Source organism: Seriola dumerili, unplaced genomic scaffold, assembly GCF_002260705.1.
Source record: "Seriola dumerili isolate Sdu_G_001 unplaced genomic scaffold, Sdu_1.0 BDQW01000219.1, whole genome shotgun sequence".
NCBI lineage: Eukaryota > Metazoa > Chordata > Actinopteri > Carangiformes > Carangidae > Seriola > Seriola dumerili.
This window is the reverse complement of record NW_019174474.1, coordinates 6739116-6760589: the sequence shown is the minus strand read 5'-3', so window position 1 is coordinate 6760589 and position 21474 is coordinate 6739116. Positions and strand designations below refer to the sequence as shown.

The window sequence follows — 21474 nt, the reverse complement described above, 5'->3', positions numbered from 1 at the left end:
TGCAGAGGGAGATCAATTGGCTGCCCAGGGAAGCTGCAGGAATAAGCACACAAACTGTGGCAATGCCGATAGAAAAACTTGCATTCAGTACCCATTTAGCACAACTGCGCCACTGAGGTTCTCTAACGGAAGTCTCCAGCTGTTGAGGTTCTGCAACAGGAGTCTCTAGCTGTTGAGCTTCTCGAACAGGAGTCTCCAGCTGTTGAGGTTCTCTAACCGGAGTCTCCATCTGTGAAGGCTCTCTAACAGGAGTCTCTAGCTGGTGAGCTTCTCGAACAGGAGTCTCCAGCTGTGAAGGCTCTCTAACAGGAGTCTCTAGCTGGTGAGCTTCTCGAACAGGAGTCTCCAGCTGTGAAGGCTCTCTAACAGGAGTCTCTAGCTGGTGAGCTTCTCGAACAGGAGTCTCCAGCTGTGAAGGCTCTCTAACAGGAGTCTCTAGCTGGTGAGCTTCTCGAACAGGAGTCTCCAGCTGTGAAGGCTCTCTAACAGGAGTCTCTAGCTGGTGAGCTTCTCGAACAGGAGTCTCCAGCTGTGAAGGCTCTCTAACAGGAGTCTCTAGCTGGTGAGCTTCTCGAACAGGAGTCTCCAGCTGTGAAGGCTCTCTAACAGGAGTCTCTAGCTGGTGAGCTTCTCGAACAGGAGTCTCCAGCTGTGAAGGCTCTCTAACAGGAGTCTCTAGCTGGTGAGCTTCTCGAACAGGAGTCTCCAGCTGTGAAGGCTCTCTAACAGGAGTCTCTAGCTGGTGAGCTTCTCGAACAGGAGTCTCCAGCTGTGAAGGCTCTCTAACAGGAGTCTCTAGCTGGTGAGCTTCTCGAACAGGAGTCTCCAGCTGTTGAGGCTCTGCAGCAGGAGTCGCTTGTAGGCTCTCATCTCTCTGCTCCTCAGGCATTTCCAGTTGTTCTGTAATATCAACAAAAACCATTGATTCCTCTCTGAAATTCTTTATTCCAGCCAGTATTTCCTCCTCCTGCCTCATCTCTAGCTGGTTCTCAAGATCATGGAGTGACTGTCTGATTTCCGTTGTGAGTGTATAATACTCCTCTACCAGTTGCTGCTTATAAGCAATTTCATTGTTTTGCTTTGCAATTAGCTCATCTTTATTCAAGATTAGTAGATGAGTCTCCTCCACTCGGTACTGAAGATCTTGCACGGCTGTCTTCAGCTTTTTATTCTCTTCATTCTGTTTCTCTTTCAGAGACTCCAGTTGGGCCAGCTCAGCTGTAACCATGTTATTCTGCTCATTCAGAAATTCTTCCTTTTCCTGAAGATGATGCAGTGCTGTCCTCAACTTTTCCATCTCTATCTGTTTTTTCTCCATGAGAGACTCTACATGTGTCAGCTTCTGTGTTACCTCCTCTTTATCCCTGTGGACTTCCTGAGACTCTTTCACTTGGCACTGAAGATCACAGACTGCTGCTCTCAGACTCTCAATCTGTTGTTGATTTCTCTCTCTCACATATTCGAGGTCGGCCACTTCATCAATGAGGTTGTTGTTCTTCTCATTTAACATTTTCTCTTTCACTTGAAGAGCATCAATCTCTGCCTTCAGATTGTCATTCTCTGCCTGTTTTTTCTCTGTCTGAGATTCAAGCAGGACTAACTCAGCATTGATGGTCGTATTCTGATCACCCAGAGAGTTCAGACCTCCCTGCAGATTCTGCACTGTTGCCAACAACATCTTGTTCTCGCTCTGCAGTTTCTCTGTTAGGTGTTTAAGTTCAACAACCTTTTCTAGCAGCCCATCCTTATCACTGTTGTCTTGCTGAGCCTTCTCTACAGGAGTGTCCAGCTGTTGAGGTCCTGCAGCAGGCATCTCCTGTAGATTCTCATCTCTCTGCCCCTCAGGCATTTCCAGTTGTGCTAAATTTTCACCAAAAGCCCCAGATTCCTCTCTGATATTCTCTATTCCAGGCATCAAGTTGTCCAACTGCCACATCTCCAGCTGGTTCTTAAAAACAAGGAGTGATTGTTTCATATCGATTTTGAGTGTATCTAACACCTCCATCACTTGCTGCTGATTAGCAATTTCACTGTTTCGCATTTCACATTGCTCCCCTTTTTTCAAGTTTACTTGCTGAGCATCCTCAACTTGACACTGTAGATCACTCACTGCTGCTCTCAGACTTTCAATCTCTCCTTGCTTTATATGTTCAAGATGAGTCAGCTCAGCAGTGAGGCTCTTGTTCTTCTCATTTATTCCTTTCTCACTTTCCTTTAGAATATGAATCTCTGCCAACAGATTTTCATTTTCAATTCTTTGGCTCTCTCGCAGAGATTCAAGCCGGGTCAGATCAGCAGTAATGTTATCTTTCGTCTGGCTCAGAACCAATTTTTCCTCATCTAACTGTCTTATGTAAATGTCATTTTTCTGCCTAAGACTTTGCTCCTGGGACAAAAGGTTAGAGACCTGGGCTAGTTCTTCCTTAATCTCTGGGATTTTACTGACTGACTCCTGCAGTCTGCTGTTCTCAGTCTTCAGCTCAGTTACCTCCAGTATCTTTACACCCAACTCAGAATTTAGCCCCTCCAACTGGCTATGCACTTTATGAAGCTCTTCTTGTTGTTTCGTATAGTTCCTCTCTTTGGCCCTTAGCTCATTTAACTCCACCTCAAGTGCCATTAACTCTGATTGGAGCTCAGCATTGTTTTCATGACAGGTCCTGCTTTCAAGGAGTATTTGATTCATATTGGTTTTGAGTTTATTATACTTCTCAATCATTTCCTGCTTATCAGAGATTTCCCTGTTTTGCTTTTCAATTAGCTCATCTTTATTCTGAGCATCTTCCACTTGAACCTTAAGATTACAGACTTCTACTTTCAGACTTTCAGTCTGTTGTTGATTTCTCTCTCTCACATATTCAAGGTGGGCCACCTCATCAATGAGGCTCTTGTTCTTCTCATTTAACATTTTCTCATTTTCCTGCAGAGCATCAATCTCTGCCTTCAGATCATCATTCTCTGCCTGTTTTTTCTCTGTCTGAGATTGAAGCAGGACTAACTCAGCATTGGTGGTCTTATTCTGATCACCCAGACAGCTCAGAGTTGCCTGTAGATTGTCCACTATTGTGAACAACATTTTGTTCTCTGTCTGCAGTTTCTCAGTCAGGTGTCCAGGTTCCACAGGCTTGTCTTGTTGAGCCTCCACTACTGGAGGCTCAAGGTCACACACTGCTGCACTCAGATTTTCATTTTCAAGGTTTTGTTTCTCTCTCAGAGATTCAAGCTGGGTCAGCTGAGCAGTAATATTTTTTTTCTCCTGGCTCAGAACCATTTTTTCTTCTTCTAGCTCTTTTATGTAGGTTTCATTTTTCTGCCTGACACTTTGCTCCTCAGTCAAAAGATTTGAAACCCGGGCTAGGTCTTCCTTAATTACTGTGGTTTTACAGACTGCATCTACCAGTACGGTGTTCTCAGCCTCGAGCTCGGCTGCCTTGAGTACCATTACACCCAACTTGTAATTTATCTCCCTCCATTTGCCAAGCACTTTATAAAGGTTTTCATGTTCTTTTTCAAATTTTCTCTCCTTGGCCCTTAGCTCATTCAACTCCACCTCAAGCACTCTTATCTCTGATTGCACCTTAGCTTTGTCCTCATGACAGCAGCTGATTTTCTGATCATGAAATTCTTGCAGAAGCTCCCGTGGTCCAAATATTTCTACCTCCTCTGACATGTGCAAGCTTAGTGATTCCCCCGAAATCTCTGAAACAACCAGAGATGCGTTTAAGTCGTCTTCAGCCATACTTACTTTAACTGTTAATGATAAATCTTTTTCAAACCTTCTCTCAAAAGAGACAAACTTGTTGTTCCAACAGTCCGTTGTGTCAGAAAATGGCTGAAACTAAATAAATAATAGATTTATGTCCTTGTATACAACTACATGTGACGTTATTCGTGACGTTTTTCACCCTGTCCCTTGATGCCTTGCTTTGATCTTTTGTGACGTCACAACACTCGCTACCTTGTTCTTTGATTTAACTTGTCCTTTGATTCCTGTGCGTTGACCTAGTGTGACGTCATAACACTCGCTATAGGGCGCCACAGAGGGTGGCGTTGGGGGAGGGGAGGGGAGTGTAGAAGACACAATAATCATCAGAACCAAACAAACTGATAAAGTATATTGTTTCAAATCGAACGTCTTGTCATCTGTAATTCTAACTTTAAGTGCGCAGCGCTGCCGTGGTCGGTGCGCTTGTCTGCTGTCGATCGGGAAATGTGAAGCGTATTTTTTTTTTTTACGTACGTGTCGGTTGGTGCGCTTGTGCGTAATTACTGTGCGTGAATTTGATGTCACGTCCGCGATTCTCAACGACCGGAGCATCTCATGACAGCGCCCTCAGTACAGCCGTCTCTCTCTCCTTATCGACACCCTCCCACAGAGATTTGTCCACTCACTGACAAATGAATTAGTGAAACACTTTAACAATGAAATTAGAATACAGGCCCAAATAAGTAGTGAGCAATATTTAAGCAATATTTGGTAGGCAACGATTATTTAATGAGGTCTCTCTCTCTCTCTCTCTCTCTCTCTCTCTCTCTCTCTCTCTCTCTCTCTCTCTCTCTCTCTCTCCTCAGCTGTAGTCACCTGTCTACAGGAGACAGAGAACAAAAACCTGCTGGCAACAGTGCAGAATCTGCAGGAAAGTCTGGACTCTCAGGGTGATCAGAATAAGACCATGAATACTGAGTTAGTCCTGTTTGAATCTCAGACAGAGAAAAAACAGGCAGAGAATGTCAATCTGAAGGCAGAGATTAATGCTCTGCAGGAAAATGACAAAACGCTAAATGAGAAGAACAAGCACTGCGCCAAAACCCCAAGAATCCAGAGATATCCTTTTTAGGTTCTTGCAAGAATGTGGATCATATCTGGAGCATATCTGGAGATTTTTTGATGTTACATCTTACAAATCCATGATTGGAGCATGTCCAGTCCAGATTTCATCATATATGGGTAGTTTGAAATATCTGGGCAACTAAATCTCCACATTCTGGGGTATTTTGCGAAGTGAAGAGCCTCACTGATGACATAGCCCACCTTGAATATGTGAGAGAGAGAAATCAAGGAGCGATTGAATGTCTGAAAGTAGAAGTCCTTGATTTTAAGGGTCAGGTGGAGGATGCTCAGAATAAAGATGAGCTAATTGAAAAGCAAAACAGGAAAGTGTCTCTTAAGTAGGAAATAATTGAGGAGTATAATAAACTCAAAACCGATATGAATCAATCACTCATTGATAGCAGGACCAGTATTTCAGCTATATGGTCCTATAGGCTGTATTTCCTTTTTGTTTGATTTGTTTTCTGCATTTTAGTTAGTTTTATTCGGTGCACACAGAGGCCTAAAGATACATAATACAGACTGGATGGATGTCAGAATTGTATACAGTTTGTTGACTATATTTCTTGGGCAATCACATAATGAACTAATGTGTCACCTCCTCATCCCAAACACTAGATGGCAGGCGTTAGTTATTTAGAAATAAAAAAAAGACTATGATCATTTTTGTTCATACTGCTTGGTTTCATATTCAGATCTTACTTTCAGAGGTTATTTTGGGACACTTTAGAAGTGACTCTGAATCCATGCTCTGAAGGTGTGAAGCTTCCAATAATTTTGAACCAGATAGGCACCATGCACATGTAACACTCTAAAATTATGGTTCTTAAAACATCTGCCAATTTCAAGGGAGAAAAAAGGAGCATCCACACTCACAAAACAGTTGCAGCTGCAAGACAAGTATACCAAATTCAAGCTTAGTAGCATTAGCTTGCTAATTACTTATGAGTATGACCTTGACTTTGACTGTACTGCAGCTTGGCAAAAGTAGTAAATCTGTATGACCTGTAGTATTGCATATATTTAACTCAAGTCTCAGCATGCCATATGCTGTGTATATATATATATATATATATATAGTACACAGTATAAATGAGTACACCCCCTCTAAACATAAAGAAATATTTTTTCCCTAAATGATAAACATTCCAAATCATAAGAAGGTGAAAAACATGAAAAGTATTAAACGTATATATATATATATATATATATATATATATATACAGTATATATTTATATATATATAGCAGCATAGAAAGATATGTCATCAATATCTACTTAAATCAAGGGTTGCAAAGATGAGTACACCCTTTTATTATTTTAGTACATAGTATGTCCTACCTTACTTTTAAGAAGTGCACTGACCCTTCTTTGCATCGCATGTACCAGTTCACAACATATTATGCTGTCTATCCTGTTCGACTCCTGGAGGATGGCCTCCTTGAGACCCTTGTTTTGTTTTTTGTTTTTTTTGGGGTGGGGTGCTGCTCCACTTGTCTCTTCAAAATTCCCCACAGGTCTTTAACAGGTTTGAGGTCTGGTGACATACTTGGCCACTGCAGCACTTTCACCTTGTTCTTCCTTTAGAATGCAGCAGTGGCCTTTTTTGAGTCCATGCTTCCTTCTTTCACTGGGTCAATTCTTACACCACATTTGCAAATTTGCATACATATTTTATCTTGTCTTCCCCTTTTTTCATCTTGCTTTCGTAAACCCCTCCAATGTATCATTACCTTTGTACTCTTACACCATTCTTATTACTACCATCTTTTCATTAGCAGCTTTTGAGTTGTATTGTATTTTGCGCATGTGTGTGCGCATTATATTTTCTTTTGTAAATGAAATGTTCTTTTCATCTTTGTTGTTTTTATGATACTCAGTATCATTCAATTTCAAATTAACCTTACACATTCAATTCCACTGCAAATTACAATTTTTAAGTTTTTAATTTTTTTTTTAATTTTTATTGATGCAATTTTATTTCCTAGAACATGAACAATTTACAAATCCATCCAGCTGCCTCTGTTATGTGGACTGTGGGAGAAAACAAGGACATTATAAAAGGGACATTACAAGAATATTGACCACAGAATCTGTCATTAGGGTTTAAACTGGTGTGTTTGGGTGTTGGTATTAGTTCATGTAGCCTACCTTGTTTAAATGGGACGTTGTCCTTGTTGGAATTGGCAATAGGGCTCTAGCAGCTGGAAGGCACACTCACAGCAGCTAGGGTTTGTGCTGCAGTTGGCAGTCAGTTGTGTGGTCAGGATAGCTGCAGGAATAAGCGTAGCCACTGTGGCAATGCCAATATGCAAACCTACATTCAGTAGCCGTTTAGCAGAATGACACCACTGAGGTTCTCTAACAGGAGTCTTCAGCTGTTGAGGTTCTGCAGCAAGGGTCTCCAGCTGTTGAGGTTCTCTAACAGGAGTCTCTAGCTGTTGAGGTTCTGCAGCAGGTGTCGCCTGTAGGCTCTCATCTCTCTGCTCCTCAGGCATTTCCAGTTGTTCCGTAGTTTCAAAAAAAAACCTTGATTCCTCTCTGAAATTCTTTATTCCAGCCAGTTTTTCCTCCTCCTGCCTCATCTCTAGCTGGTTCTCAAGATCATGGAGTGACTGTCTGATTTCCGTTGTGAGTGTATAATACTCCTCTACCAGTTGCTGCTTATAAGCAATTTCATTGTTTTGCTTTGCAATTAGCTCATCTTTATTCAAGATTAGTAGATGAGTCTCCTCCACTCGGTACTGAAGATCTTGCACGGCTGTCTTCAGCTTTTTATTCTCTTCATTCTGTTTCTCTTTCAGAGACTCCAGTTGGGCCAGCTCAGCTGTAACCATGTTATTCTGCTCATTCAGAAATTCTTCCTTTTCCTGAAGATGATGCAGTGCTGTCCTCAACTTTTCCATCTCTATCTGTTTTTTCTCCATGAGAGACTCTACATGTGTCAGCTTCTGTGTTACCTCCTCTTTATCCCTGTGGACTTCCTGAGACTCTTTCACTTGGCACTGAAGATCACAGACTGCTGCTCTCAGACTCTCAATCTGTTGTTGATTTCTCTCTCTCACATATTCGAGGTCGGCCACTTCATCAATGAGGTTGTTGTTCTTCTCATTTAACATTTTCTCTTTCGCCTGCAGAGCATAAATTTCTGCCTTCAGATTGTCATTCTCTGCCTCTTTTTTCTCTGTCTGAGATTCAAGCAGGACTAACTCAGCATTGATGGTCATATTCTGATCACCCAGAGAGTTCAGACCTCCCTGCAGATTCTGCACTGTTGCCAACAACATCTTGTTCTCGCTCTGCAGTTTCTCTGTTAGGTGTTTAAGTTCAACAACCTTTTCTAGCAGCCCATCCTTATCACTGTTGTCTTGCTGAGCCTTCTCTACAGGAGTGTCCAGCTGTTGAGGTCCTGCAGCAGGCATCTCCTGTAGATTCTCATCTCTCTGCCCCTCAGGCATTTCCAGTTGTGCTAAATTTTCACCAAAAGCCCCAGATTCCTCTCTGATATTCTCTATTCCAGGCATCAAGTCATCCAACTGCCACATCTCCAGCTGGTTCTTAAAAACAAGGAGTGTTTGTTTCATATCGATTTTGAGTGTATCTAACACCTCCATCACTTGCTGCTGATTAGCAATTTCACTGTTTTGCTTTTCACATTGCTCCCCTTTTTTCAAGTTTACTTGCTGAGCATCCTCAACTTGACACTGTAGATCACTCACTGCTGCTCTCAGACTTTCAATCTCTCCTTGCTTTATATGTTCAAGATGAGTCAGCTCAGCAGTGAGGCTCTTGTTCTTCTCATTTATTCCTTTCTCATTTTCCTTTAGAATATGAATCTCTGCCAACAGATTTTCATTTTCAATTCTTTGGCTCTCTCGCAGAGATTCAAGCCGGGTCAGATCAACAGTAATGTTATCTTTCGTCTGGCTCAGAACCAATTTTTCCTCCTCTAACTGTCTTATGTAAATGTCGTTTTTCTGCCTAAGACTTTGCTCCTGGGACAAAAGGTTAGAGACCTGGGCTAGTTCTTCCTTAATCTCTGGGATTTTACTGACTGACTCCTGCAGTCTGCTGTTCTCAGTCTTCAGCTCAGTTACCTCCAGTATCTTTACACCCAACTCAGAATTTAGCCCCTCCAACTGGCTATGCACTTTATGAAGCTCTTCTTGTTGTTTCGTATAGTTCCTCTCTTTGGCCCTTAGCTCATTTAACTCCACCTCAAGTGCCCTTACCTCTGACTGGAGCTCAGCATTGTTTTCATGACAGGTCCTGTTTTCAAGGAGTATTTGATTCATATCGGTTTGGAGTTTGTTATACTCCTTAATAATTTCCTGCTTAGGAGAGATTTCCCTGTTTTGCTTTTCAATTAGCTCATCCTTATTCTGAGCATCTTCCACTTGATGCTGAATATCACAGATTTTTGCTTCAAAAGTTTCATTCTCCCCTTCATCAAGGTGGACCACCTCCCGTTTTAGCTGGGTCCCTGATTCCTCTCTGCAATTCTCTATTCCAGGCAATATGTCCTCCTCCTGCTTCATCTGTAGCTGGCTCTGGAGATCAAGAGGTGATTGTTTCATGTCGATTGTAAGTGTATAAAACTTACCACCTGCACACAGATTTTCATTTTCAATTTCTTGGTTGTCTACCAGGGATTCAAGCTGAGTAGGTTCAGCAGTCATATTTGTTTCCTTCTGGTTCATGACTAATTCTAATTTCTCATGGAGGTTGTCTTGAGACATACTTGCTTGAACTGTTAATGATAAATTGTTTTCACAGCTTCTCAAAAGAGACAAATATTCAGTTCGTTGTGTAGGACGTTTTTCGCCCTATCCGCTGATTCCTATGCCATGATCTAATGTGACGTCATAACACTCTTTACCTTGTACTTTGATCCCGTGTATTATCCTAGTGTGACGTCATAACACTCGTCATTGGCGGGAGGGGTGGGGGTGGGGGGCTAGAAGAACGATAAACATTACAACCAAATAAACGGATAAAGTATTATTACATTGGAACGTATTGTCGTAATTGTTACTGTATGTGCGCAGCGCTGCCGTGGTCAGTGCGCCTGTCTGCTGACGATGTTGCCTGTAACATGTGACTTGACTTTTTATCTTAACATCTGTGCCATAACGCGCCCTCTCAATGGCTGCATTTTTAGTTGGTTTTATAAATATAGATACATAAAGTTCATATGATTTCTCAAATCAGTTTTAGTTCTAAAGTAAATACAAGACTGGACAAGATTTTGTATACAGTTTATTGATTGTCTGCGTCTCTCTGCACAATCACATTGTGAACTCATGTGTCACCTCCTCATTCCAAACACTAGATGGCAGGCATGACTTATTTAGAAATAAAAAAGACTTCAGAATTACTTTTGGTTGGTGTCATGTTACCTTCAGAGGTAATTTTACATCACAAATCGATGAATTACTTTCAAAAAACTTCTAAATTCAACATTTGCATTACTGTTGTTCAGATGTTCAAGTGGTAGAGCTGAGTCAAACAGAAAGAAGAAGACTGCCAAGCTTCATACACCTACAGCATACTTAGTCTTGTTTACTAATTCTCTTGCTTCTGTTTGGGATCTGCCTCTCTAAATATAATTATCACATTGTACATCATTTAAATGTTACTAATTTATCAATAACTAATAAATGTGTTAGACTAACAATATATGTACCACCAAACAACCCACATTCAGCTCATTGGAAAAGGTTAACAAAAACAAAACATTTATGTAGGTCACACGAAAAGATATATCTCAAGAACGCAGATCTGTTCATGTTTCTCGTAACGAAGCTGTAATATTTCTGGTGTAAGGAACCTTGTTTATTGAATGAGTGTCCACTGGGGAGCCAGCTCTCATTTTATTCATGGAAAGCATAAACAGCTGGAATAATGGCACCAACCTGAACAGTTATTCTGCTGCAGCCCATCGCTAAAAAAAGGCTCTTTTTTTTTCAATGCTGCATATTTTATGATCTTCTTCCCCTCTGGCAAAATAAAGATTTGAAAGAAACATCATTGTCAAATGGTTAGAGATATGGTGTTGCTTCTTAATCCACGAACTTTACAGCTTTATGGCAGCATTTATGATTTGCATCACTCTTTCATACATGCTGAAAATGTGAAAAGCCAAACACTGAAAAGCTGGCTGAGAACAGGAATGTAAACCTGGAACTTGATGGCTCTGTCTTAGGTTTCACCTGCTCACATTTTACACCACAGCCGTCCAGCTCCTCCCGTCTCTCCTCAATGCAACTTGTCAGGCTCATGCATATTTGATTGTTCGCCCAGTGGGCTGCTATCAGATGAACCTAACTAGGCGAAGGGGTGGTGCTGTGGAGTTGACGATGGTGACGATGAAGATGATGATGATGATGATGATGATGTGTAAAGGAAGGGGCTGGGTTTTGGAAAATCAGCTACACCTGCCCCTCCTCACCAGGAATGGATGAGATATGAGATGGAGAGGAGATCTACGTGGATCATTCAGTTCAGCTGCAGACAAAGAGGACTCACAATGCCTAGAGGGTAAAAACTGGATTCTACACTTTTATCTGCTCTCCTCCTTACTTATCAGTATTGGATGGAGCTTCTGGAGATTAAACAAGCTCCTGAGGCTCTCACTGCATGGTACTTTGGACGGAGGACTACTTCAACATCATCCTCCCTCCAGCTCTTCTCTGAATCATCTCTGACAAGTGGAGAAGAAAGTCTGTGTTACCTCTGAGGGACCCTCGGCACCACTAAAAGGTGGAGCCAACCACCGGTGCCACAAACTCAGGGAGGATGAAGAACAGCTTCTAGTGGACCCCCCCCCCTCCCCCTGTCTCTTAGCAAAGAGTGCGAGTGAGGTATCCAGACACTGTTTTGAGATAAAAAACCCAGAAAATGCCTTTTGGTGGGTTAGCAGGTTTGAAGGAACAGGTGCTTAAGCCTGGGAAGGAAGAAGTGAAGAATACTGTGGGCGACTCTCTGGGAAAACTACAAAGGTGAGCAGGTTTGCGTGGAGAGTGGTGGGAAGACTGTGTGTGCAGGGTGTTTGAACTACACTCCTTGGACTACATGTAATAAGCTCAGGCTTTGCAGACCATGTATTGTTTTCATGGTAGAGATTTTTTTTTTTTTTTTTTTTTAAATAAGCTCGCTCCACTAAGAGGCTGAAATATCTACTGTCAGAGAGCCTGGAAGCGAGAACATTAAATCCAACGTGTTCTCAGAGATCCCGGTGATAAATAAATATTTGATTCTTGTGCTTGCCAGGCAATGCCAGTGATGTAATCACAGATTTTATTTTAAGACATTAATACATATTTCATATCTGATACATATTTCACAAAAGGATGTGTGTGGTGCTCGGAGCCTCCATATATAAGGGAGATTGTTGTCATTTAAGAGATAAAGCACTAAGTAGGCAATTTCCTGGGAAATGAGATTTGTGTATGTATAATTAATGTGTACTTTTTTTCTGGTAGAAAGGGAATGCGGTGATTTACATTATGAACCTGTGGAACATGGCAAAGAAAATGTCTTTGCTGTTGCTTAATATAGATTTATTATTATTACTATCATTATTAACAATAAGATGAGGAAGAATGAGCACAGTATAGATTTTGAAAATAACTATATGACTTTTTTTTCTCATGCGTGTAAATAATTTTTCATTGAGCGCAAAAGAGATTACAAAAGTTATATTTCTGGATCACAACATGGGACATTAATTAAATAACCCATTAATCCAAGTTCATGTCAGGTGAAACAATCTGATCTAGTCTCTAGTCTTGGCCGAGACAAAAAAGAAAAATCAATTGGAGATACATTTTTTCATTTGTTTCTGTGCAAAAAATGTATGTCATGCTTTTCATCTTGCACTTTTAAGATACAGTATGTGAAGTGAATAGCTTTACATTGATCCTTGTGCTACCAAACATCACAAACACCGACATAATTGAGAAGAAAAAGCCCTAATATAAAACACACTCAAACATAAAATACTCATGGAAGGCTGCATGATTTTGTCCATATGTTTCAGCCATTTTCTGGTTGATGCACCAACTGACAACACTTTTTAAAACCTGAGCACATGAAGTTAGTGATCAGGCAGTAACTTTTAACCCTGCTTCACTGTCCTGTCGTGTGCTGAATGTGAATTTCTGATTACTGTACCCTTTCTTTGACAATTTTTCCACATACGTACACCCATGTTTGATGCATCTGTTCTGCAAGAGATATCTACTAAACGTACTGTACTCTCAAAGACAGAAGCGACAGATTAAGGTTAACAGTGTCCATAATCAGCTCCACGATACTGATATCCAGTTTGGTTCTCTGTATCTGCGCTGTCATTTAAGGCTTTTTAGACTCACGTCTAAGTCTAATATCAGACAGACTGTATTCATAACTCATAATTTTAACAAAGAAGAGATAACCATCAGGCACACACAACACCAGTCTGTCCCGTCCGTAAGAATACTTCCTTTTCCAGATCAGTGTATTATTCCACAATACATAATATGACATGAGAATGATTCGAGTCCACAAAATCTGATCCCAGTTTCTTGTTAATGTGCTGGAGGAGAACTCCAGTGAAGATCTGCTTCTGCAGGTAGATGGACGCAGTTCATGGCAGCAGGGAGACAGGGAAACAGATGGATTCTGGGTTTGTGGAAAAGGGCGGTTTACCTGAAAGCAACCTGATAATAGCAGTGCTGTGACCTTTTTAGTCGTGTGTCTTGGCTTCACCTCCTGCCCTCTGCAAGTGAGCGGAGAGACTTGTGTTACTGTTACGGACAAAAGCAACAGGATAGGACATTATCATGTGAATATTGCACAGAACCACATTCTGTACATGCTTATATGACTTGCAGACAAATTCTGTTTAAAATATCACAGAATTTAGGTACGTTGGACTCTGAAAGTAGAGGAAGAATACGGATAAAGATAAATAGTTTTACTTCAGGCTTAACAGATAACAATTGACTGTTTTTTCTTGCTATTTGCTCCATAGGAAAATAGATGGTAGCAATGTAGAAGAAGAGGACAACATCGAACTGACGGAGGATGGGCGTCCAGTGGCATCAGCAACACGTCCTGCCCCGCTGCTGGACTGCAGCTGTGGCGGTCTCCCTAAACGCTACATCATCGCCATCCTCAGCGGACTGGGTTTCTGCATCTCCTTTGGAATTCGGTGCAATCTTGGCGTGGCCATTGTTGAGATGGTGAACAACAACACTGTCTATATCAATGGGACTCCAGTGCTTCAGGTAGTTGGAGGATTTTGGGTCATTGACTGTTTAAGATTTTTTAGTATGTATGTTTCTTTTCTTGTTGCTTGCAATACCCTCATAAGACAATACAGAAAAAGACTAAATTGTAGATTAGCCATTATAATTAACACTTTTTGGGGATGTATTTGGGATACTGGCAAAATACTAAATGAATGCTGTTCGATGATAAAACTTAGTAAATGATAAAACCCCGGACACTTGTAATAAAAAAAACTTTGTGTATCGAATTGACAGTGCTTTTATTGCTTCTGAGTTCAACATTGAATTTTTAAAATGAGGGTGATCTGTTTTTTTTAAGTTTTATTTTTTAAAATTGTTCATTTTCCTATGAAAGATGTTTTTTTTCTTTCCCTTTATCAGAAAGCTCAGTTTAACTGGGACCCAGAGACTGTGGGACTGATCCACGGCTCCTTCTTCTGGGGTTACATCGTCACTCAAATCCCTGGTGGTTTCATCTCCAACAAGCTCTCTGCCAACAGGTCACACACACACTTAATGACTTCATAACTGTTCTCAGTGTGTCTGACAATTTATTGACCAAAAGATTAATCAGTGCTGAAAGTAATTGTTGGTCGTAGCCCCAGAAAAACTGCAGAGAAAAGTGATGCTGTTGATAAGGAGACAGAAACTCTTTGATGTTGCATGTGAGGTGTGCTGAGACAGATGATGGTTTCTGTGTGTTGTTGACTTTTTTTAATCACGGATTAGTCTAAGTCATGGCTGCTGCAGGTCTGGCCACCTATGTTAAGAAAGGATCACATGAAGAAAGACGCGCCTCCTCAGCCCATGCAGTTAAAGGGTTAAAGCTGTACGGTGCGGTGAGCGGTGCTGATGGAGCAGATAGCAATCCTGTAATAAAAGCTTCACAGGAAAAGAGGACACACCACTGACAGAGTTAATAATGAAAGATCCTGCCTCTGATTTCTTTCTGAAACACCAGCCACTGGAATATTACAAGTGTCACTTACACGCTGTTTTGGAAAAAGAGAAGGAAGGGGGGATGAGGTGAAGGAGAAAAGAGAAGGGAGCTAAGTGGCACCGTGGTGATGAAGCAGAAACTTGTGGATTGAAAGGGATGTCTTTATCTCAGTCCATGGCAGAGGCAGAGGTGTGAGATCTGTCTCATTATAAGAGATGCTTTGACCGTCAGATGTTTGGAGATATACTGCCTGCCAATATTAGACATCTAATTTCAGACACTGGGTCGCATGTGTTTGTTGTGTTTTTACCTGTTACTGACAGACCTGAATAATATCACAATATACAACAGTCTGGCACTAAAAGCATTATTGCAGGAGTCCGTCATTTCTAAAAACAAACAACTAATTCTTGTTAAGCTCCCTGGAATTTACGGGGTAATGTGGTATTAATAAGTGGGAAAAAATAAGGATCTCCTTGAAATTATTTTAAGATTACTTAAAGACTGGAAGACTGTCCTAAAGTAACATAATCCACCTACCAGCACAAGTAACACATACACACACTTTGGTGCATGTGAAATGGCAAATGGCAATACAGCGCTGTTTTACACATTGGTTTCAGTGCACATGAAACAAATGAGATATAACGTGTTGATTAATGAGTTGTAGACGCACTGGTAGGCAGATGTTGTTACCCTTTGGCAGAGAGAGGCTAGCTTTGTTCCCCATTTCCTGTCTCTATGCTAAGCTAAGCTAATTGCCTGCTGGCTGCGGTGAATAAACACATTTCACAAAATGTCAAACTATTCCTTTAAATCTATAAGTGATACAGGTAGATATTGACGTTACCTCCTCTTCTCTCTTACACAAAATGATGACATTGCTGTTTTTCTACAGGGTGTTTGGGGCTGCAATTTTCCTGACATCAGTGCTGAATATGTTCATCCCATCAGCAGCAAGGGTCCACTACGGTTGCGTCATGTTTGTTCGCATCCTGCAGGGCTTAGTGGAGGTAAGAAAAAATAAAAAGTTCACTGATTCACGTAAAACAATAGTTTAACATTTGGGATTTTGAGATATAGATGAGAGGATCGATACCACTCTTATGTCTGTATGATAAATGTGAAGCTAAAGTCACTAGCTGGTTAGCTTAGCTTATAATAAAGTCTGAAAACAACCTGGTCACAAAATCTAGTTATCTAGTTATATGTGGGATTGTTTCACTGCTCCCTGCCAAGAAGTAGCCTGGCACATAATTCTCTGTAAATGAGCAACATGTTATTCATTGTGCAGATACGAGACAGGTATCAACCTTCTCATCTATTATTGTCAAAAAAAAGTGAATAAGCGTATTTCCCAAAAGACTCAAACTATTCCTCTAAAGCAGATAAACCCCAGGTTTCCTCTCCAGTCAAACTTTGACCTTTGCCATCTTCCACATCGTGTCCCTGCTAGGGTGTCACCTACCCAGCATGTCATGGGATGTGGTCCAAATGGGCGCCACCTCTTGAACGGAGTCGACTGGCCACCACCTCATTCTGTGGTGAGCGATGTCTCCGTTTCCTCTTGTCAGTCTTGTCAGTCTTGTCTTGTGCTACAGAACAATCCACAAACTCTCCCAAACTGACTGACACAATGATAGAAATCCTATTTGTTCAGTTCACACACCCCTTATAAGTTAGAGTGGGGCTGGTCAGCAAATGGACACGAGAGAGCTTATTTTGTTTTGCAGATGTAGTCCACTGCTGTCCGTCCTGAAATTAGAATAACCACGCTGCACTTTAAACTGGTGCCATGACAACCCATGCATCAATACCCTCTTGACATTGTCTGCAAATGAACACGGCTCACCTGCGTATTATGAAGGAGCTCCTCCATCTATTCACCTAAATGAAGCGTCACATTGCTTACTGTCCAAAAGCACTCTCATGCTCTCTGCTCTATTCAAAACAACAGTGTTCATGAATCTGTCAGATAATAGAAAACACATTAAAACACCCTTTCCGTCAAGGCAGTGCCAGTGATTCATTTTGACAGCATTTTTTTTCAATTAAACATATGTGTTTTTTATTTATCACATTTTCATCACTATACAGTGCAGGTTTTTTGTTCGATTGAACGCACTATGACTCATTTATTTCAGTTGTTTATAATATGCAAACTAGTGAAGGTAAATATAAACAACATATATATTTTTTTTCTATCTGAAATACATTTAGATAATTATCACTGAGATCCTATGTTACTGCTGGCATAATAATACCTTGGCATTGAAATTTGACACCCATTGTTCCCAGGATCCTATGCAGGAGCAGTGATCGCCATGCCTTTAGCTGGAGTACTCGTTCAGTACGTTGGCTGGTCTTCTGTCTTTTATATCTATGGTAAGGCTGATTGTTGAACGAACACCACAAACATAAAATAACACTTCATTCACACACATAAGAATAATGTGAAAGTGAAAAATTGTTCTATGAAAAAATGGAAAAAAGTGTAAGTAATGTTTTTTTGTTTTTTTTTTAATCCAAAAGTGAGAGGCTGCTGCCAATACAGTCACCAACAGAGTCCAATACTACGAACACACGTTATATGCCAAAAGGTGTAAATAATTTGTTAATCTATACACATTGGCCGTCTTAAGCCTCTGGAATAAAACCAAACAGCCAAACTTAAAAGCACTGACAGTTCATAAACATGTGTGTTGTCATAGACAAATGCCTTTTTTAGGATGTTGTGTTAGGGATGTCTGTGTTTTGCCAATAGTGTTAGAGCTGAGGTTAAAACACATTGCAATTAGTTCGTAGTAGTTCGTTTTAAAAAGGCGATATATAATAAATTCATTTGGTACCACCATACCATAAATCACTCTTTGTCAACAGTTAGAAAGTCTTAACTAATGGGTTATTTAATGGTCAATGAATCATGCTGTTTTATAAATAAGTTGTAAGCCATTAATAAGAACAACTTTTGAGTTGCCAGGTTGTGAAAAATTCCTCTGTGGTTTATCATCCAGCAGGACACTTGTCTTTCAACAGGAAGACCCTCTGGACCACTTAAGCTACCTTCTGGAAAAAACCTGTAGAGTTCTGGACAATAATCCATTCATTACCAACTTATTAACATGTATTACTGCAGACATGTTGGCTTATTGGGGAACAAGGATCTATTAATTGATTACCAACATTAGTACCAAATAGAAAGGACACCAGCCAGAGGATGGTTTATAACAGATCTGTAAAGCATTAGTAAGCCATTAATAAGCCATTAGTTACAACTTATAAACCTGTTGAGTCATTAAATAAACTAGTTGTCATCTTAGCGTCGTGCAAAGTGTTTTTCTTAATCCTTGACTGGCACGTTGCTATGTGGCAGTTATACTTTGTATGCTTTGCACAATAAGTGTTATCTGAATGTGCTTTTGAGTTTGATTAAATTGATTAAAACTCGCATAAAATTCATACTTTGCCCAACGTGTTTTAATAAAAATGTACTCTGGTTCTTCTGTGATATAATCTCATGATTTATTGATGTAAATTAGCATTTTCCTGTCTGGGCTCTGTGACTCACACCTCGCTCATTTCATTTTCATAATGAAAACTCTTGTGGTCCAGAGAAGGTGTGGGCTTCTTTTAATTAGTCTGCCCTTGAGCTGCTCTGTAACTCTTAACAAAGCTTTCACTACAAAGATGAACATCTTTAAGTGTACGTGTAAGAATTCATTCACTTTTTTGTTGCTGTCTTTTCATGAAAAGGTGTTTTTGGGATCATATGGTATGTCCTGTGGCTCCTGCTGGCATATGGAAGTCCTGCTGAACATCCCACAATCACAGACGAGGAGAGGATGTACATCGAGTCCACCATCGGTGAAACAATGCAGCAACTTAGTGCAACTGAGGTGTGTACATGTAATGTGCTGCCAATTTCCTTGGATGGCTGTGCAGGTTTTTTAAAATCATTTCATCGTCTCCCAATCACAGAAATTCAAGACTCCGTGGCGTCGTTTCTTTACCTCCATGCCTGTCTATGCCATCATCGTGGCCAACTTCTGCCGCAGCTGGACCTTCTACCTGCTCCTCATCAGCCAGCCGGCGTATTTTGAGGAAGTCTTTGGATTTCCCATCAGCAAGGTTGGTCTCACAGTGTCACTACAGCAATTCAGCTGACAATGAGAAATATTCATAAAGAGAGATTGTTCATCGCAGTTACTTTGTTGTCTCCTGAATGTGTGAACCCCTGACAGGTGGGGATCCTGTCTGCTGTCCCCCACATGGTGATGACAATCGTGGTTCCAATTGGAGGACAGCTGGCTGACTTCTTACGCAGTAACAAAATCATGTCTACCACAAATGTGAGGAAACTCATGAACTGTGGAGGTACGTCATAGTAAACTGAAAGCAACACATTTGTGATTCTTTATTTTGACCTTGGAAAGAGACTCACTAACTGCTTTTATTGTATTATAGTGTCCCCAAATCATAAACTTCCTCCAGTAGTAGAAGTAAAATGTTAATTGTTTGCTCCACATCTCATCAGCCATTGCTTTGTTAGCTTTAGCTCGTGCTAAAATATTTCTATTGGTGGGAAATAAGAAAATTTAAGTTTTAAAAAATTCAGTTAAAGGTAAATTAAGTTTAATTCTTTTGTCAGCTATGTCCTTTGCTATATATGTTTCTGTAAATTTCAAAAAATACATTAAAAGTTTAAAAAAAAAATCAAAAACATGACAGTGTAGTGCACAAAAATGTCCCCCAGGAACATGTTTCTGTTGTAAACGAGTCCTGTAGGAATTATGCAGGACTTTGTTGTAACCTCACCCTCACTTCTTACAATTACTTGGTGTACATGATCTCGTTTCTTATAGCCACCAATGCCCCACATTCTCTTTTCCTGTATTTTCACAGGTTTTGGGATGGAGGCTTCTCTGCTGCTGGTGGTTGGGTTTTCTCACACTCGAGGGGTCGCCATCTCCTTCCTAGTTCTGGCTGTAGGCTTCAGTGGATTCGCCATCTCAGGTAATACCACATCTGCACCAAAGAAAAATCTGTATATGATCTGAAATGTTAGATTTTTATTTTGACTCTAAACCAAAAACATGAGGGTTTAGTTTGAAACATGAGTTATTTGAAATACTTAAATGCACAGAATGTTGCAGCTGTGATTTTTTTCTGTTCCAGATTATGAAAGTCTAAAAATTTAAAAGCAGTACTACTTTTTCCTTTGGGTGTGATGCAGTAGACATGCATTAGCCTACCAAGTCTTCACACAGGCCCTTCTCCTGAATATTTTATAGATTGTTGTCATGGCAACAACAACAAAAAAAATCGAAATGTGCATGTGGAACTAAACCATGTTCAGTTTTACAAAATATTCAAAAGTCCTGAAGTCAAGAGGATTTCGACACTGCTCACAGTAATCGAGTACTGTTATTTGTGAACGTGGTCGTTAGGTTTTAACGTCAATCATCTGGACATCGCTCCTCGCTATGCCAGCATCCTGATGGGAATTTCTAACGGGGTGGGAACGCTGTCTGGAATGGTGTGTCCCCTGATTGTTGGAGCTTTGACTAAACACAAGGTGATTGTTACACGTTTACATATATAGAATTTTAAGATATATTTCTTAGTTGTTTCACCAGTAGCTCATAAACAGTTTTCTTATCTTGACTGTATCTGAACATGTTTGCTTATGGCCTTTGTTCATCTCATATGCTGTTGAAATTCTTTTATTTATGTCTAATTATGTGTGTGTATATGTGTGTAAAGCCATTCCCAGCCCCTCTGTACATATATATAAAAAAAATTACCAGGCACTGAAACGATGTGCTTCACTGAGGTTTTCCTCCATTACATGTATAAAATATGAGTAGGTTTGCTTTTTGATGAAACACAGAGCTGCTGTGTGTAATCTTGCACCTATCAAAAATTATTGTTAATAATTTATAGTGCTGTAAAATTTATTATACACATTGCAGCTGTAGTATGTTCAATGCCTTAAGTAATTCAGAGGATTTACATCATTGCCTCACTGGTACATCATTGAAAGATCTGTAAGTCTGCTTCTGACAGGAAATTCATCGACTATATTCGTCTCCCCACAGACTCGTCTGGAGTGGCAGAATGTCTTTGTTATTGCGGCCATGGTGCATTACTCAGGGGTCATCTTCTACGCTATCTTTGCCTCGGGAGAGCAGCAGGACTGGGCCAACCCCGAGAGCACGAGCGAGGATAAATGTGGCATTATTGATGAGGACGAGCTGGCTGAAGAGTCAGAGCTCAACAGTGAGAACATGATGGCTCCCAAAAAGAGTTATGGAACAGCAGACAATTCATCCGGTCGAAAACAGGGCTGGAAAAAGAAGAGAGGCGTAACCATGCAAGAAGAGGAGGAACATTGCGGGAATGGGGACTACCAGGACCGGTACCAGTGA

General features: G+C 40.6%; 2 protein-coding genes across 2 annotated transcripts; one reads left to right on the top strand and one right to left on the bottom strand.

The window, feature by feature from the left end:
- Window positions 1–6987: 6987 nt before the first annotated feature.
- LOC111228648 (paramyosin-like) lies at window positions 6988–9408 on the bottom strand. The gene has a single exon (XM_022754643.1). It carries the CDS (start codon window positions 9406–9408, stop codon window positions 6988–6990), a length of 2421 nt encoding a protein of 806 aa, XP_022610364.1.
- Window positions 9409–11731: 2323 nt separating this feature from the next.
- On the top strand, window positions 11732–21474 carry slc17a8 (solute carrier family 17 member 8). Its single transcript, XM_022754667.1, has 12 exons — window positions 11732–11832; window positions 13848–14103; window positions 14488–14606; window positions 15945–16059; window positions 16503–16590; window positions 17345–17431; window positions 18800–18942; window positions 19025–19174; window positions 19288–19420; window positions 19949–20059; window positions 20494–20621; window positions 21145–21474. Exons 1-12 carry the CDS (start codon window positions 11732–11734, stop codon window positions 21472–21474), a joined length of 1761 nt encoding a protein of 586 aa, XP_022610388.1.